The sequence below is a fragment of the Anolis sagrei genome, chromosome 3 (assembly GCF_037176765.1).
Source record: "Anolis sagrei isolate rAnoSag1 chromosome 3, rAnoSag1.mat, whole genome shotgun sequence".
In the NCBI taxonomy this organism is placed as follows: Eukaryota; Metazoa; Chordata; class Lepidosauria; order Squamata; family Dactyloidae; genus Anolis; species Anolis sagrei.
This window is the reverse complement of record NC_090023.1, coordinates 191,052,425-191,071,675: the sequence shown is the minus strand read 5'-3', so window position 1 is coordinate 191,071,675 and position 19,251 is coordinate 191,052,425. Positions and strand designations below refer to the sequence as shown.

Genomic DNA, 19,251 nt, shown 5'->3' with positions numbered 1-19,251 from the left:
AATTGGAGTTTCCAAGCTTGGTACAGAAGTAGCCAGATGCAAAACACATTGTAGAAGTTCAATCTTGAGGTTACTGTGCACTACAATCAGTATGCATGATGTGTTCTGCATACTTGTTGAATATGTTGGGTGAGAGTATACAACCCTGCCGTATGCCTTTCCCAATCTTGAACCAGTCTGTTATTCCATGGTCAGTTCTTACTGTTGCTACTTGGTCCTTATACAGATACCTCAGGAGAGAAACAAGGTGATTTGGTATGCCCATGCCACCAAGAACTTGCCACAATTTATTATGATCCAGAGAGTCAAAGACTAGAATATTCAATAAAACGGAAATAGATGTTTTTCTGAAACTCCCTGCCTTTCTCCATTATCCAGCGGATTTGGAAATTTGGTCTCTTGTTCCTCTGCCTTTTCTAAACCCAGCTTGTACATCTGGCAACTCTCTCTCCATGTATTGCTGGAGTCTTCCTTGCAGGATCTTGAGAGGGGTCCTCAAACTAAGGCCCGGGGCTCGGATACTGCCCTCCAAGGTCATTTACCTGGCCCATGCTCAGGGTCAGCCTAAGTCTGAAACAACCTGAAAGCAAACGCAACAACAATCCTATCTCATCAGTCAAAAGCAGGCCCACACTTCCCCACACTTATCAAAATACTAATAAGTTTATATTTGTTAAAATTGTTCTTCATTTTAATTATTGTATTGTTTTTAAGTGTTTTTTGCACTACAAATAAGATACATGAAGTGTACATAGGACATTCATGCTTTTTTCAAATTATAATCCGGCCCTCCAGTTGTTTGAGGGACTGTGACCTGGCCCCATTTAAAAAGTTTGGGGACCCCTGATCTTGAGCATTACCTTACAGGCATGAGAAATAAGAGCCACTGTAAGAAAGTTTGAGCAGTCTTTAGCGTTTCCCTTTTTCGTATGGAGATATAAGTTGATTTTTTTTCCAGTCTGATGGCCATTCTTGTGTTTTCCATATTTGCTGGCATATAGCATGCACAGGGCCATAGCCAGAAAAAAAATTCGGGAGGGGTTGAAATTTTCGGGGGGGGGGGTGTTGTTGAAAATTTCATGGGGTGGTGGTGTTGAAACCTGCCTCCTAGCTCACGCTGAAGCAAAGAGCACAGCAGGGGGCAGAGCAGCCTTCAATAGCCTGCAGCTCCGCCCTTGTCAACCACCTCCACCAAGTCTGGCCTCCTTAATGAGAGCATTCAACACACACACACACACACCCCCAACTTGGTTACATCACTACTGTTCTGTCGCGCGCTGGGCCTGTAAATAATTGTCTTTAGAACAGGATGTGCAACCTTTGCCCAGTGGGAAGCCAGGAGGCCTAAAGAGAAGTTCTCAGAGGTTTCCACCACAAACAGTCTTTAGATGGCTTGAGAAGTACAACAAAGTCTTTTATTAATGAACAATCAAACAGAAACTTCTCTTGTCTTCAGTAAAGTTAAGCAAATGATTCCAAGCTTTTAGGCAACTGGTGAATTCCTAATCTTGCCCACGAAGAACAGACAACTGTCTTCAATAACTTCTTCTTTAAAGGAAAATCTCCTTTTTAACTTCTCCCAGGCTGACTGTAATCTAACCCTTACTGATGTGGGCTCCGCTACCGGGTCGAACTGCGTCTCGAACGCCGAGTGGACCTACCAGCAAGGCAGCAGATGTTCTCCAGCTGGAGTTCTTTGGTCTTTAGGGCTGTTTTCCTGGAAATTCTTTGGAGACTCTTAAGACCTTTCTCCCCCAGAAGGTCTTAAGGGTTGAAGCTTTTGTACAGGGCAAGCTTGTACACATCCTATACATAAGCTTACCTTGCTGAGACTAACTAAAAATAGCTCCCTTCCCAATTGCCCTGAGCAAGGGGCGGGACCAAAACTTAACAATGATGGACAGGTGACTTGCCCTATGACTGCAACCAAAAAAGCCACCTATCTGCAGAGTCTGTGAAACCTAGGACTGCAAGCAAACATTTAATACAAAGCAAATAAAGTTGGAGCTCCTGGTACAGCTGTACCAAAACAACTACATCAGCTATTGCTGCAAGTAATGTGAATAAATTGCCAATATTTGCTTGAGATAGTGCTTGAAGTTCTGGAGGGACTCTTGATTTTTTTGCATCTCATAGACTTAGCATGGGGATTTGGTTAACCAGTTAAAATTCATGAGTAAACCAGGTTTTTTAAAAAAATCTGAAACATTTCGGGGGGGGGGGGGGTTGAACCCATAACCCCTCCTCCCCCTCGCTACAGGCCTGAGCATGCATCACCTTGACAGCATTGTCTTTCAAGATTTTAAATAGTTCAGTTTTATTGATATAGCTGGCACTAAAACTGCTATTTCTGTGAGCTGCCTTGAGGCTGAGAAAGGTGGGCTACAAATGCCATACGTAAGTAAGTAAGTAAATTCAACTTCAGAACAACGATGGCCATTAGGTTCTTGTGGATTTTTTCAGGCTATAGAGCCATGTTCTAGAGGCATTTCTCCTGACGTTTCGCCTGCATCTATGGCAAGCATCCTCAGAGGTTGTGAGGTCACAACCTCTGAGGATGTTTGCCATAGATGCAGGCGAAACGTCAGGAGAAATGCCTCTAGAACATGGCTCTATAGCCCGAAAAAATCCACAAGAACCTAGTGATTCCAGCCATGAAAGCCTTCGACAATACAATGGACATTCTTGTGTTTTCCATATTTGCTGGAATATGGCATGCATCACCTTGACAGCATCATCTTTCAACACTTGAAACAGATCAGTTTTCTTGGTATAGATGGCACTAAAATTGCTATTTCTGTGAGCTGCCTTGAGTCGCCTCAAAGATGAGAAAGGTGGGCTACAAAAGCCATAAGTAAGTAAATAAATAAATTCAACTTCAGAGCAAATCTACCTGACCTGGGGACTGCCTGCCTCTAATGTCTGCTGTAGGACCTGTCACTGCGTTTCTCCCTCTTTGGGTGGAAACCCAACAAGTCCACGGAAGTGACTGCCTCTCCCTTGGCGTGTGTGCTGAAGTGACAGGAGGGAGGGATGGAGGGAGGGATGGGGTCTCTCTTTCTCCCACCCAACCCCCTCTCTCTCCCCCGTGGGTGGGCTGGGCTGGCTCTCCTTTGGACGCGCTGCCAGGCGCTTTCAGCACCACAGACGCTGGACAGCTCCTCCGCCCGGCAGGCTGCCAATGGCAGGCGCTCACCTGCCTGGAAGGGGAGTCTCTCTGTAACGAGGGCAGCCAGCACATCACACACACAGAGAGAGAGACCCACACACTTCCCGGCCATGGAAGAGAGGCAGGAGCCCAAGAAGAGAGAGGACCCGCTGCCCGATTGCTTCGCCGCCCTGGGCGCCGGCAGCCCCAAACCCCGGCAGAAGTACGGCGGCATGTTCTGCAGCGTGGAGGGCGCCTTCGAGAACAAGACGCTGGACTTCGAGTCGCTCAACGGTAACGGGAAGAGGGGCAGCCCCACGCCCAGCCGGCCCCGGTCCAGCCCCGGCTCCGAGGGAAGCAGCCGGAGAAGCAGCCCGCCTCGCAGCGCGGCCCCTCTGCGCCCGCCTCCCTCCGGAGGAGCCGACCCGCTGCCCAATGGCTGCACGCAGGTAAGAGGGAAGCAGCCACCCCATTGGAGGAAAAGTTACTCCCGTTACTCTGTGTCCCACCTGGCCCTCTTCTTGGCCTGGATGGTGACTATTTCATTGCCTATCTATATCAATAAAAATGTAATGTTCGTTTGTGGGATTAACAGAACTCAAAAACCACAGGGCGAATTGACACCAAATTTGGACACAAGACACCTAACAACCCAATGTATGTCCTTCACTCAAATAAATTGATTTTTTCATTTGGGAGTTGTAGTTGCTGGGGGTTATAGTTTATCTACAATCAAAGAGCATTCTGAACCCCACAATCGATAGAATTGAACCAAACTTGGCATACAGAACTCCCACGACCAACAGAAAATACTGGATGGGTTTAGTGGGCAACATCCTTTGGTTTTGGAGTTGTAGTTCACCTACATCCAGAGATCACTGTGGACACAAACAATGATGGATCTGGACAGGCCTGTAGCCAGGATTTCGATTTGGGGGGGGGGGCTGAGTTTGTTTTTTTGGGGGGGGGGTGAGTTTGTTTCAGGGGGGCTGAGTCTGAGTGAAAGAAGGTCTACCCTAGCAAATCTTTTGCATCATTACCCCAATACCCCCATGCATATGGGCTATATTGAGTATGGTGATGAGATCATGATATGAATAAACATAACAGTTTAAATAATGCACTAGTAAGGCCTTTTCGCGGATCATCATGAGAATTTCGGGGGGGGGGGGTGAAGCCCCCCAAGCCCCCCCCCCCCCTCCCCTGGCTACATGCCTGGATCTGGACCAAACTCTAAACAAATACTCAATATGCCCCAAAGTGAACACTGGTGGAGTTTGGAGAAAATAGAATTTTGATATTTGGGAGTTGTAGTTGCTGGGATTTATAGTTTACCTACAACCAAAGAGCATTCTGATGGAATTGAACCAAACTTGGCACACAGAACTCCCATGACCAACAGAAAATACTGGATGGGTTTAGTGGGCAATGTCCTTTGGTTTTGGAGTTGTAGTTCACCTACATCCAGAGATCACTGTGGACACAAACAATGATGGATCTGGACCAAACTCTTCACAAATACTCAATATGCCCTAAAGTGAATACTGGTGGACTTTGGAGAAAATAGAAATTTGACATTTGGGAGTTGTAGTTGCTGGGATTTATCGTTCACCTACAATCACAGAGCATTCGGAACCTCACCCATGACAGAATTGGGCCAAACCTTCCACCCAGAACCCCCATGTGGGCCACAGCAACATGTGGCAGGGGATGGCTACTTATTCTATATATTTTTATTTTGTTATTTTACTTTTTACTTGACATTTTTCATATGTGATTGTATATTCTATTCAATTTTATTTTATTCCTTTATATTTAATATTTTATTGTATACTAGCTGTCCCCTGCTGGGCATTGCTGTGGCAGGTGATCTGGAAAATAAAGTAATGAGAAAGTGTTGGTTTCTAATATATGTAATGTCTTTATACTTGTGAGTAAACAGTATTTCTTGCTGTTTCTTTGTCAGTGTTGATGTGGAGATTGTCTGATTTGCCTTCTCTGGAACATGCAACATATAGTTGTCCTTCTTTAGGAGTCCCTTTCAAATCTATGATACTATATCTCTCTCTGTGTGAATCATATATATCTATCTATATCTATGGCTGGATGACTCTTTGTCAGGATGGCTTTGATTATGTTTTCTTGCCCGGGTGAAGGGAGTTGGGCTGGATGGCCTTAAGTATGGGGGTTCTGTTTGGGAAGTTTGCCCCAGTATTGTCATTGGTGGAGTTTAGCATGCTCTTTGATTGTAGGGGAACTATAAATCCCAGTAACTACAACTCCCAAATGTCAAGGTCTATTTCCCACAAACTCCATCTGTGTTCATATTTGGGCATATGGAATATTCGTGCCAAGTTTGGTCCAGATCCATCATTGTTTCAGTCCACAGTGCTATCTGGATGTAGGTGAACTACAACTCCTAAACTCAAGGTCAATGCCCACCAAACCCTTCTAGTATTTTTTGTTGGTCATGGGAGTCCTGTGTACCACATTTGGTTCAATTCCATCATTGTTGGAGTTCAGAATGCTCCTTGATTGTAGGTGAGCTATAAATCCCAGCAACTACAACTCCCAAATGACAAAATCATTTTTTTTAGTGATGGTCACTCCTTGGATTAGTAGGTGTCTTGTGGCCAAATTTGGTGTCAATTCGTCCAGTGGTTTTTGAGTTATGTTAACCCCACAAACGAACATTACATTTTTATTTATATAGATTTTATTGTATACTAGCTGTCCCCTGCCGGGCATTGCTGTGGCAAGTGATCTGGAAAATAAAGTAATGAGAAAGTGTTGGTTTCTCATATATGTAATTTCTTTATGCTTGTGCGTAAAGAGTATTTTTTGTTTTTTCTTTGTCAGTGGTGATGTGGAGATTGTCTGGTTTGTTTACTCTGGAACATGCAACATATAGTTGTCCTTCTTTAGGAGTCCCTTTTAAATCTATGATACTATATCTATCAAATACATGTGTGTGTGTGTGTGTGGATCATATCTATCTATATCTATGGCTGGATGACTCTTTGTCAGGAGAGCTTTGATTATGTTTTCTTGTCCTGCTGAAGGGAGTTGAACTGGATGGCCTTAAGGCAGCATTTCTCAAGTTGTGGGTCAGAACCCCTGGGCGATCATGACGGGGTGTCAGAGGGGTCACCAAAGACCACTAGAAAACACAATATTTTCTGTTGGTCATGGGGATTCTGTGTGGGAAGTTTACCCCATTATATCATTGATGGGGTTCAGAATGTGCTTTGATTGTTGGTGAACTATAAATCCTAGAAATACAACTCCAAAATGTCAAGGTCTATTTTCCTCAAACTCCATTTGGGCATATGGAGTACTCTTGACAAGTTTAGTCCCGATCCATCATTGTTTGAGTTCCCAGTACTCTCTGGGTGTAGATGAACTACAACTCCCAAACTCATGGCCAATGCCCACCAAACCCTCCCAGAATTTTCTGTTGGTTGTGGGAGTCCTATGTGCCATGTTTGGTTCAATTCCATCATTGGTGGGGTTCAGAATGCTCTTTGATTGCAGGTTAAATGTAAATCCCAGCAACTACAAATCCCAAAATGACAAAATCACTCCTTGGGGTAGTGGGTGTATTGGGACTTAAGGAGGTTTTTAAGGGAAAACAATGGGGGCAGGCAAGGGTGTCATTTAGCCTCCTGAGACAAATGTCTTTTTCTACATGCCATACAATGCATTATATGGTTCTATGCTCACCATCCAAAGCAGTTCAAACTACATTGTATGGGAGTGCAGAATCAGCCACTGAATCCTAGAATCCTACAGTTGGAAGAGACCTCCAAGGGCCTCGTGTCTATTAAAAGTTCTTGGACAACTTTGGGTAGTAAAGGGGGAGGCAAGGGAATGTGAACACAATAGTTGTGAAGGATTTGCAGTGGTGTCTTCTCTGTAAACGTGGACATTGAGGAGATCTAGTTTTCCAGTGGTTCTTGCTAATCCACCACATGTGGCCATGTCTTTCTCTGCCTCAAAGGTGAGCTCCATTTGCTGGCTTTGGTGCTATATTAGTGTGGCTGTGTATATCCTACAGCAGTGGTTCCCAATCTTTTTTTGACCAGGGACCACTTTGACCAGGGAATACTTGACAAGGGACCACTTCAATATTAGTACCAAAAGAGTCACAAATCAGTTTTTGGTCAACTTTAGATTCGGTTTTGGGTGCCGATTCATAAAATTGCATTGGATAGACTACATCAGCTCTACTTTCTGATATAGAACATATGTCATGGTCAGCTACAGCGAAGGAGTGGTAGGCAGTGCAACAGGAGTGGAAATAAAATAAAATAAAATAAAGAAGGAGGCTCACGGACCAGATTTTTGTTATCGCAGTCCACTGGTGGTCAGCAGTCCACAGGTTAAGAACCACTGTCCTATGGGTAAAGGGCTAAATAAATCCCTGCAAAGTAAACAGATTTCTGTCCGATCTTCAAAGCTAAGGAGGGTCAGCACTTGTGGCCTCATCATACTAGAGAATGAATTCACTTTAAATCTGGTTGCTGCCTCCTGCAGAATTTTGGGATTTGTAGTTTAGGGAGGAGCCTTTAACAGCCTCACTAAATGACAAACCCCATAATTCTGCAGGAGACAAAACCAGATTTAAAGTGGATTCATTCTCTAGTGTGTTGAAGTAGTTGGATAGGAGAGTGCCAAAGAAGATCGGTTGCTTTGATCTGTATTTCAGAGGAAGGAATTGGCCAAAGCATCCATCCGAAAATTATGAGATCATCTGAAACAGACAGGTGCATGGAAGACACATCTACACTGTAGAATGAACGCAGTTTGACCCTGCTTTAACTGCCGTAGCTATGGGATCATGGTTGTTGTAGATTGACAAGCTTTATATGTCTGAATGTGAGTTCCTCAGCAAACTATAGTTCCTCAGATTCCATAGCTTTTAGCCATAGCACTTAGAATACAGTCTAAATGTAGACTGCATTCATTCTACAGCGTAGGTGCACTCTCAGGTATTTATATTGCTGTACTGAATTGGGTGACTTTGAGAAGCAGCCAGTGAATGTGCACAGTGGAACTTGGGTCCTCCTTTCCCCCTCCCCTCACACGCACACTCCAATGGGGATCAAATGCAGGTGGCTTCCTTTGTGAAAAGAGATGCTTTAGTGCTTTCAAGGGTGACAAGAGCACATTAAAAACATGATTCCCTTTGGATTCTGTGGGTTCAAGGTTTCATCAAATAGTTGTAACTGTTGCCAAGGAAAGAAATCCACACAAAATTATTGTTCCACATCAGAATATTAGAGTTGCTCTTTTATTGTGGACTAGCTATCCCCTGCCACATGTTGCTGTAGTCCAGTCTGTGTATATGTATTTCGTGTGTGTATATATGTGTATATTTGTATATATGTGGTTTTGTGCGTGCATTGCAATTTTTTTTTGTTTTTTTGGCTTTTTAAGTCCGTTCTGTTGTGTTTTTCAGAGTTTAATGAGTGATGGCCACTCGTTGGCCTAATAGGTGTATTGTGTCCAAATTTGGTGTTAATTCGTCCAGTGGTTTTTAAGTTATGTTAATCCCACAAATGAACATTACATTTTGTATTGTCAAAGGCTTTCGTGGCTGGAATCACTGGCTTGTTGTAAGTTTTTCCGGGCTATATGGCCATGTTCTAGAGGCATTTTCTCCTGACGTTTCGCCTGCATCTATGGCAAGCATCCTCAGAGGTAGTGAGGTGTGTTGGGTTTGTCCCACCCTGGTCATTCCACAGATATATTAAACCCATTTTCCTACTTCCAACAGACCTCACTACCTCTGAGGATGCTTGCCATAGATGCAGGCGAAACATCAGGAGAAAATGCCTCTAGAACATGGCCATATAGCCTGGAAAAACCTACAACAACGAACATTACATTTTTATTTATATAGATAAATGGATAGATAGGGTATTGTTCAATTATCCAGGTGGAGACCACAAGGGGGAGCTAGAGAGAGAAGGATAGTCTATTTTTCAGATGTGGAGGGTGGGTTGAAGGAGGAAATCCATTTCCCCCTTATTCTGTTATTCCCCCCCAGCCAAGTACCCATCGTAGAAACAACCTTCGTTTATGAAATGGGAAAGGGGGAGGGGAAATAACCAGCGAAAATAGAGGAAGTGGTTTTCCTCCTTCAACTCTTCCCTTGCATAAAATGGACTATCCTTCTCCTTGTAGCACCCTCTGGTGGCCTCCACTCAGAAAATAGAACAGGACCATGGGTTATAATCAACGTATTGCCTATTTGTGATACAATTTGGCAGGAAAGAGAACCTGTCTGGAACTATTTTTCTTCGGGACCGAGACAAAAAAAATCTTTAGAAAAAAACTCATAAATTGCATTGATCTTTATAAATAGGTGAAATCATCCAACAATATTTGACTGAAGGGCAGTGGTGGTTATGTGCCTTCAAATAGACTCAGATTAATCTTGGGAGGGGGAACACCAGTTTAATTAAGACAGCATGACACCACTTGAGCTACTATGGTTCAATGCTATGGAATCATGGGAACTGCAGTTTATGAGAGCCTAGCAAAGAAGGCTGAGATTAAGGTTGTAAAGCTAAAACTCCCAGCATTCCATAGCATTGACCTATAGTAATCACAGGGAGTCCCCGTTGGAGCAGTGGGTTTAACCGCTGAGCTGCTGAACTTGTTGACTGAAAGGTTGCAGTTTCAAATCCAAGGAGCAGGGTGAGCTCCCACTGTTAGCCCCAGCTTCTGCCAACCCAGCAGTTCAAAAACAAAGATATTGCAGTTTAATAAACCTTTTCCATATTTTTATGATAGAACCAATTAGGAAATGACCTTTATAACCCAGAAACAAAAATCATGTTATTGTAATTTGATGTTTTTATCATCCTTGTGGAGGCTTCTGTCATGTCCCCGTATGAGGAGCTGGAGCTGATAGAGGGAGCTCATCCGCTTCTCCCCGGATTCGAACCTGCGACCTGTCGGTCTTGAGTTCTGCCGGCACAGGGGTTTAACCCACTGCGCTACCAGGGCTCTTTCCAAAAAAGTGGGGTAAAAATACAGTCTATATAAATAAAAATGTAATGTTCATTTGTGGAATTAATATAACTCAAAAACCACTGGACGAATTGACACCAAATTTGGACACACCTAACAGGCCAACGAGTGGCCATCACTCATACAAACTCTGAAAAACACAGCGGGAGGGACTTAAAAGGCCAAAAAAAACAAAAAGACGTTACAGCGCATGTGCAAAAACAACTCCCTCTGGCAAACAAGACACAAAATAGCATATCCACACTCTCTTCCAGACTAATCTTCCCCTAGGCCAGGCCTTTTAGGAGAGGAGGAGGATCCAAATGCACTGCTTCCAAGCTGCAAGCTTTCTTCTCCTTGGATTTCTTTGAGAGCATCCCAATCCGTGCATATTTCCACTTTCTTATTCCTGGACTGAAACTCCCAGCAATCCTCTAGATAGATAGATTAGATCAGGGGTCCTCAAACTAAGGCCCGGGGGCCGGATATGGCCCTCCAAGGTAATTTACGCGGCCCTCACTCAGGGTCAACCTAAGTCTGAAACGACTTGAAAGCACACAACAACAACAATCCTATCTCATCAGCCAAAATCGGGTCCACACTTCCCATTGAGTTTATATTTGTTAAAATTGTTCTTCATTTTAATTATTGTATTGTTTTAAAGTGTTTTTTACACTACAGATAAGATATGTGCAGTGTGCATAAGAATTCATTCTTTTTTAAATATATATATATATATAATCAGGCCCTCCAATAATTTGAGGGACTGTGACCTGGCCCTCTGTTTAAAAAGTTTGAGGACCCCTGATCTAGATAGATAGATTAGATCAGGGGTCCTCAAACCAAGGTACGGGGGCCAGATACGGCCCTCCAAGGTAATTTACCCAGCCCTCACTCGGGGTCAAGCTAAGTCTGAAACGACCTGAAAGGACACAACAACAATCCTATCTCATCAGCCAAAAGCAGGCTCACACTTCCCCCTGAAATACTAATAAGTTTATATTTGTTAAAATTGTTCTTCATTTTAATTATTTTATTGTTTTTAAATGTTTTTTAATTGCACTACATTTATCTGCACTGCATCCTGTCAGATCCCCAAAATCTGGAGGAAAGCAAGAGTCATCGCCATCCTGAAGCCAGGCAAAGACCGCAATGACCCAAAAAGCTACAGACCAATCTCCCTGCTGTGCCACCTCTACAAAGTTCTGGAGAGACTTATTTTGCATAGAATTACGGAAAAAATAGACCCATGTCTGATCCCACAGCAAGATGGCTTCAGAAAAGGCAAAAGCTGCACATCGCAAGTGTTGAACCTGACTCAGCACAGAGAAGATGGTTTTGAAAGGCAGCAGATCACAAGAGCTGTTTCCATAGACCTGTCAGCAGCCTATGATACTGTGAACCACCGCCTCCTCCTGAGAAAAATGTATAATACCACAAAGGACTTCCACCTCACCCGTCTCATAGGAAACCTGCTACAAAACAGAAGCTTTTTTGTTGAGTTCCAGCGCCAGAGAAGCAGATGGTGGAAACAGAAGAACGGCCTGCCTCAGGGGAGCATGCTTGCTCCATCCATGTTCAACATCTACACAAATGACCAGCCACTGCCAGAAGGGACAGAGAGTTTCATCTATGCTGATGATCGTGCCATCACCACTGAAGCAGGGAGCTTTGAGATGGTAGAACAGAAGCTCTCCGAAGCTCTAGGTGCTCTTATTGCCTATTACAGGGAAAACCAACTGATCCCAACCCATCTAAAACACAGACATGTGCCTTTCATCTGAAGAACAGAGAAGCATCCCGAGCTCTGAAGACATCTGCCCTTGCGCTGTGCTATTCTGCTGCTGAGTATACATGCCCAGTGTGGAACACATCTCACCACACTAAAACAGTGGATGTGGCTCTTAATGAGACATGCCGCATTATCACGGGGTGCCTGCGCCCTACACCGCTGGAGAAATTACACTGCTTAGCCGGTATTGCACCACCTGACATTCACCGGGAAGTAGCAGCCAATAGTGAAAGGACCAAGGCAGAGACATCTCCAGTTCATCCCTTGTTTGGGTATCAGCCAGCACGTCAATTACTTAAATCTAGAAATAGTTTTCTAAAATCTACAGAGACACTCGCCGGAACACCTCAGCAAGCGAGAGTCCAAAAGTGGCAGGCTCAAACCCAGAACCCCAACCAATGGCTGATGCCAAATGAGAGACTCCCCCCTAGGCACACAGAGGACTGGGTGACTTGAAAGGCGCTGAACAGACTGCGCTCTGGCACCACGAGATGCAGAGCCAACCTTCAGAAATGGGGCTACAAAGTGGAATCCTTGACATGTGAGTGTGGAGAAGAGCAAACCACTGACCACCTGCTGCAATGCAACCTGAGCCCTGCCACATGCACCATGGAGGACCTCTTTGCAGCAACACCAGAAGCACTCCAAGCGGCCAGATACTGGTCAAAGGACATTTAATCAACTACCAAACTCACAATTTTCGTATTTTGTCTGTTTTTTTTGTTTTGTTTTGTTTTTTGCTTTGTTCTGTTAGAAATGTAATACAATCGACTGGTTGCACTGATACGATAAATAAATAAATAAATAAATAGGTTCTTGTGGGTTTTTTCGGGCTATAGAGCCATGTTCTAGAGGCATTTCTCCTGACGTTTCGCCTGCATCTATGGCAAGCATCCTCAGAGGTTGAGAAGGTCTTCTCAACCTCTCAGGATGCTTGCCATAGATGCAGGCGAAACGTCAGGAGAAATGCCTCTAGAACATGGCTCTATAGCCCGAAAAAACCCACAAGAACCTAGTGATTCCAGCCATGAAAGCCTTCGACAATACAAATAAATAAATAAATTTGCACTGTTGTTCATTCGTTCAGTCGTCTCCAACTCTTCGTGGACCAGCCCATGCCAGAGCTCCCTGTCGGCCGTCACCACCCCCAGCTCCTTCAAGGTCAGTCCAGTCACTTCAAGGATGCCATCCATCCACCTTGCCCTTGGTCGGCCCCTCTTCCTTTTGCCTTCCAGTTTCCCCAGCATAATTGTCTTCTCTAGGCTTTGCTGTCTCCTCATGATGTGGCCAAAGTACTTCAACTTTGTCTCTAGTATCCTTCTTTCCAATGAGCAGTCGGGCTTTATTTCCTGGAGGATGGACTGGTTGGATCTTCTCGCAGTCCAAGGCACTCTCAGAACTTTCCTCCAGCACCACAGTTCAAAAGCACCGATCTTCCTTTGCTCAGCCTTCCCTAAGGTCCAGCTCTCACATCCGTAGGTTACTACAGGGAATACCATGGCTTTGACTAGGCGGATCTTTGTTGCCAGTCTGATGTCTCTACTCTTTACTATTTTATCGAGACTGGACATTTTATCGAGACTCCTCCCAAGAAGTAAGCGTCTTCTGATTTCCTGGCCACAGTCTGCATCTGCAGTAATCTTTGCGCCTAGAAATACAAAGTCTGTCACAGCCTCCACATTTTCTCCCTCTATTTTCCAGTTGTCAATCATTCTTGTTGCCGTAATCTTGGTTTTTTTAATGTTTAGCTGCAACCCGGCTTTTGCGCTTTCTTCTTGCACCTTGGTTAGAAGGCTCCTCAGCTCCTCCTCGCTTTCGGCCATCAGAGTGGTGTCATCTGCATATCTGAGGTTGTTAATGTTTCTTCCAGCAATTTCCACCCCAACTTTGCATTCATCAAACCCCGCACATCGCATGATGTGTTCTGCATACAAGTTAAAAAGGTTGGGTGAGAGGATGCAGCCTTGCCGTACGCCTTTCCCAATCTTGAACCAGTCTGTTGTTCCGTGGTCAGTTCTTACTGTTGCGACTTGGTCCTTGTACAGATTCCTCAGGAGAGAGACAAGGTGGCTTGGGATGCCCATCCCACCAAGAACTTGCCACAATTTATTATGATCCACACAGTCAAAGGCTTTAGAATAGTCAATGAAGCAGAAGTAGATGTTTTTCTGAAACTCCCTGCCTTTCTCCATTATCCAGCGGATATTGGCAATCTGGTCTCTCGTTCCTCTGCCTTTTCTAAACCCAGCTTGCACATCTGGCAACTCTCGCTCCATGTATTGCTGGAGTCTTCATTGCAGGATCTTGAGCATTACCTTACTGGCATGAGAAATAAGGGCTTGCCAGTATTCAAATTTGGATGTATTGGGTATTTGTGTCAGATTTGGTCCAGTGAATGAAAATCATCTAGATCCACTCAATGTAGATTTGATATGGCTGTGTGGGAGGGGTCCTAGTTGATCCAAGGCAGGGTCCAGTACAGGGAACTCAAAAAGTTGGGGGTGGCAATTCTCCATCCTGAGAGTGAAGCAAGGGAGGAGGGAGCCCCTCGAGGGTCCTTTGCACCCCTTTGTTGGCCTTTGTTGGGCAGGGTGGGTGGGAGGAGAGGGAAGCCCCTCTGGATGGGCCTGCTTGGCTTCCTTGCCTGCTGCCTGGGGCCCCCTTTGCGTTTGCGTCTGCCGCCGGCTGGGCTTTGACGGGGGCGGAATGCTAATCAGGCAGCTCAGCCTCCGAGGGTCTCTCCTCCTCGCCAGATCAATCCGCCAGCCGTGGAAGCGCGCACGCACGCAGGCAGGCACGCACACGCGGTGGCGGCGGCGGCGACACAACAAGCCCACGCACCGCCTTCCCTCCCTCCCTCCTCCATCCATCCCTTCCTTCCCTTGTCTCGCACCAGCCGCTTCTCCTACCCCCAGAAAGCCCCCTCCCCACTTTCTCTCCCTGCCACCAGCAACACTAGCATCCTTGGCCCTCCTCCTCCTTCTCAGCAGGCAGGCAGGCAGGGGAGAAAGATGTCCTACCAAGGCAAGAAGAACATCCCTCGGATCACGGTGAGGCGCCTATCTATTGGGGGGCGGGGGGGGGGAGGGGGGCTGTGCATGTCTGTCTCTGTGTCTCTCTGTGTATGGGATATCTGTCGCCTTCGAGATCCAAAAGGGCAGGTCTATATGGAAGGGATCACCTGCAAATCTGCTTTGGGAAAGGCAGTGCAATAATAGAGAAAACACAGCAGAGATCTCCCAATTTGGTACCCCAAAGGACAAAAAAGGGGGTGGGTAGGTGGGACTGAAGGCGGCTTTCTTTCTCTCCCTTCCCCCCTCCCCCCAATTCCCCCTTTTCCAGGGCTCTTCCTCCACGCGATTAAGCACCAGTGGGGTTTATTTTGGTTCCAGGCAGCTAACAATAGGACGCAGGCCTGGCTGAGCCCAGCTCAGGTGGTGGGAGGGGGCGTGTGGAGGATGGAGTCCCTTTGGAAAAACACACACAGCAGTGGCCATCCTCTCTTTTCGAAATTAGGAGATCTATATCTATATAACCCTTTCTAGAAGACTAAAGGCCCTTCCACACAGCCCTATATCCCAGAATATCAAGGCAGATCTCACATATCTGAGTGTGGACTCAGATAATCCAGCTCAAAGCAGATATTGCGGAATTTTCTGCCTTGATATCCCGGGATATAGGGCTATGTAGAAGGGCCATAGGGAGGGCTCTTCCGCACAATCATATAATCCAGAATCTCAAAGCAGAAAATCCCACAATATCTGCTTTGAACCGGGTTATCTGAGTCCACACTGCTATATAACCCAGTTCAAAGCAGAAAATGGGGAATTTTGTTCAGCTATGTGGAAGGGGCCTGGGAGATCTAGGGCCTTTCCACACAGCCCTATATCCTGGAATACCAAGGCAGAAAATCTCACATTATCTGCTTTGAACTGGAATATGTGGCAATGTGGACTCATGTAACCCAGTTCAAAGCATATATTGTGGGATTTTCTGCCTTCATATTCTGGGTTATATGGCCATGTGGAAAAGCCCATAGGCCCTTTCCACACAGCTCTATAAAATCCCACATTATCTGCTTTGAACTGGTTTATATAGCACTGTGGATTCAGATAGCCCGGTTCAAAGCAGATATTGTGGATATTGGACATGTTATCTGCCTTGATATTCTGGGTTATATGGCTGTGTGGAAGGGCCCTTAATTAGTGCTGCTGTTCCTGGAGTATTTCTCATATTTTGGAACATAACAGGCAATCACGGTATGTTTTTAAGTACACATTGACGTTATTATGGTGTCTTAATGGATCGCTTCTGCTGCATTATATGTCAGTGTAGACCAGTGGTTCTCAACCTGGGGTCCCCAGATGTTTTTGGCCTCCAACTCCTAGAAATCCTAACAGCTGGTAAACTGGCTAGGGTTTCTGGGAGTTGTAGGCCAAAAACATCTGGGGACCCCAGGTTGAGAACCAGTGGTGTACACTCATAATCCTAGGCCCTTCCAGACAGGCATTGTACTCCAGGATCTGATCCCAAGTTTTCTGTTTATCTCAGATTATCTGGCAGTGCAGAGTCATATAATCCAGTTTAAAGCAGAAACCAGGGATCAAATACTGGGATATAGGGCCTGTCAGGAAGGGCCCCCAGTTCAAAGCAAATTATGTGGATCACCTTCTTTGACAATATAGATTACATGGCAGTGTCAAAGGGGCCTTTGTTGACAATGAGTTTTGAAATGCCATTGTTTTAATCTAGGAGTATGGGAGCTAAAAGAGGAGAATAGGAGAAAGAATACTATGCCAGGGAGCCAGTTTAGAGCCCTTCCACACAGTCATATAACCCAGAATATCAAGGCAGATAATTCACAATATCTGCTTTGAATTGGGGGCCCTTCCACACAGCTGTATAAAATCCACATTGAACCGAAATATATGGCAGTGTGGACTCAAGACAACCCAGTTCGTAACAGATATTGTGGATTATCTACCTTGATATTCTGGGAATCCTTCTTCACAGCCCTTTATCCCAGAATATCAAGGCAGAAAATCTCACAATATCTGCTTTGAACCGGATTATCTGAGTCCACACTCAGATAATGTGGGATTTTCTGCCTTGATATACTGAGATAAAGGGCTGAGTGGAAGGGCCCTGAATATAATATAATTCAGGGCCCTTCCACTCAGCCCTTTATCTCAGCATATCAAGGCAGAAAATCCCACATTATCTGAGTGTGGACTCAGATAATCCAGTTCAAAGCAGATATTGTGAGAAGGGTGGCATATAAATGTCGTAAATAAATAAATAAATATGGCTGTGTGGAAAGGGCCCTGGGTTATCTGAGTCTGCACTGCCATATAATCCAGTTCAATGTGGATTTTAAACAGCTGTTTGGAAGGGGCCTTAGTTCTCCCTCCATATCTACAGATTCCTGGCTTGAAAATATCAACTCCCCAAACAAAATAGCCAGAAAGCATACTTTGATTGTGGCCCCATCGATACTACCATATAAAATCCATATTTTCTGATTTGAACTGGATTATCGATTACCATATAATCCAGTTCAAATCAGATAATCTGGATATTGTAAGGTGGTGTAGATTGGGCCTTTCTCGTTTTATTTAAGTGGCACTATTTTACTACGCCGTTGTGGATAATAGGACTTGAGCATCCATGGATTTTGGTTCCCACGGGGGTCTCCCAGTGGATACCAAGCACTCACTATATTAGGTTTATACTGATGAAAGCGTCCCATCCAGAGCCTTCATTTGCTCTTTTGCTGAATGTAACCCATGTTGAACTTCTGAAAGGTTTAAGCTGAATTTTCTTCTCAGCTGGAGTCTGTTCATGACAGCAAGACAACAAGGCTCTGCTTACCTGTTATTTATGTTTCAAAGGCCGCACATCCAAATTGCCTCTGCTGTTCAGTAGAAGCCTGTGTAATTGAAGGCTTCATGTGGGAATTGGGTTATCTCTGTTGCCTTTGATCTGTAATTCTGATCTGCATATGCACATCTATTTTGTTTTTCCCCACTGGAGTTCTATCATACGCAGGATCTCCAGCACCCCACAGAGGCTGGCATTGAATTCAAGGACAGACATGCTCAGGGGTGCATCTTAAAAGTGGCAAGATATTCTTAAAAGTGGCAAGTCTCACCAAAAAATATGGAAAAACAAAAGAAAAAAATAAAATATATTCTAGTGTAATGTTAGTATGGAAATGGAACACTAGCGCTTTCCCCTATGGCATCTTGTGAAAGCTCCATGTATATTTTATGTTGATCCTTTTAGCTTGTCCTATATTTTTCCTCTATCCCTCCCAGAAGTGGGAGGAGTAGCACCCAGTGAATCGTCAAGAAATTACTATAGCTAAAAGATAGTAACTCCAGCTGTATGCGGACGACATATGGTGCTCCTTTGTATATCTCCACTTAGTCACAGTTTGTTTGCAAATATATTAGCATTACATTTCTGCAAAGCAAGCATTCTTATTCTCCTAAAATAAAGTCCTCTTTCCACTTGTCTGGGGCCCCTTCCGCACAGCTAAATAAAATCCCACACTTTCTGCTTTGAACTGGAATATATAGCAGTGAGGACTCAGGGCCCTTCCACATAGCCCTATATCCCAGAATATCAAGGCAGAAAATCCCACAATATCTGCTTTGAACTGGATTATCCAAGTCCACACTCAGATATTGTGGGATTTTCTGCCTTGATATTCTGGGATATAGGGTTGTGTGGAAGGGCTGTGGGTTATATGGGTGTGTAGAAGGGCCCTTGAATGTATTTCTCTGTGAGAAATAAATATTGAACATAAAGAAAATTGCAGCATTAATAACATTTGGCCTCACTCTGAAATAATTATACAGTACAGTCTCACTTATCCAAACTTCACTCATCCAACGTTCTGTATTATCCAACGTAATCTGCCTCCCATCCGGATCCACTGTGGTTTCAATACATTGCAAAGTTGTGGTGCCAAATTCATAAATACAGTAATTACTACATAACGTTGCAGTGTATCGAACTGCTTTTTCTGTCCATTTGTTGTAAAACATGATGTTTTGGTCCTTAATTGGTAAAATCATACTGTAATTTGACATTTAATATGTTTTTCCTTAATCCCTCCTTATTATCCAACATTTTTGCTTATCCAACATTTTGCCAGCCCGTTTTATGTTAGATAAGCAAGACTCTACTGTATTATGTTACCCCTTTCTTACCAGAAATATGAATATATATACCAGTAAAATCATGGTTGTGAATGAAGTGAACGTTTGGAACCTGAATCAAATAT

At 44.4% G+C, this 19,251-nt stretch overlaps 1 protein-coding gene across 2 annotated transcripts in view; it reads left to right on the top strand.

The window, feature by feature from the left end:
- Positions 1-3,105: 3,105 nt before the first annotated feature.
- Positions 3,106-19,251, top strand: part of DPYSL4 (dihydropyrimidinase like 4) — a 59,699-nt gene continuing 43,553 nt past the window's right edge. The window contains exon 1 of one of the 2 annotated variants that reach the window (XM_067465781.1): positions 3,106-3,597. In XM_067465781.1, coding sequence (XP_067321882.1) covers positions 3,280-3,597 — 318 coding nt within the window. In that variant the 5' untranslated portion in view covers positions 3,106-3,279. Of the gene's footprint in view, positions 3,598-14,672; positions 15,011-19,251 lie in introns of those variants that run through there. The other variant, XM_067465782.1, reaches the window with a different exon arrangement.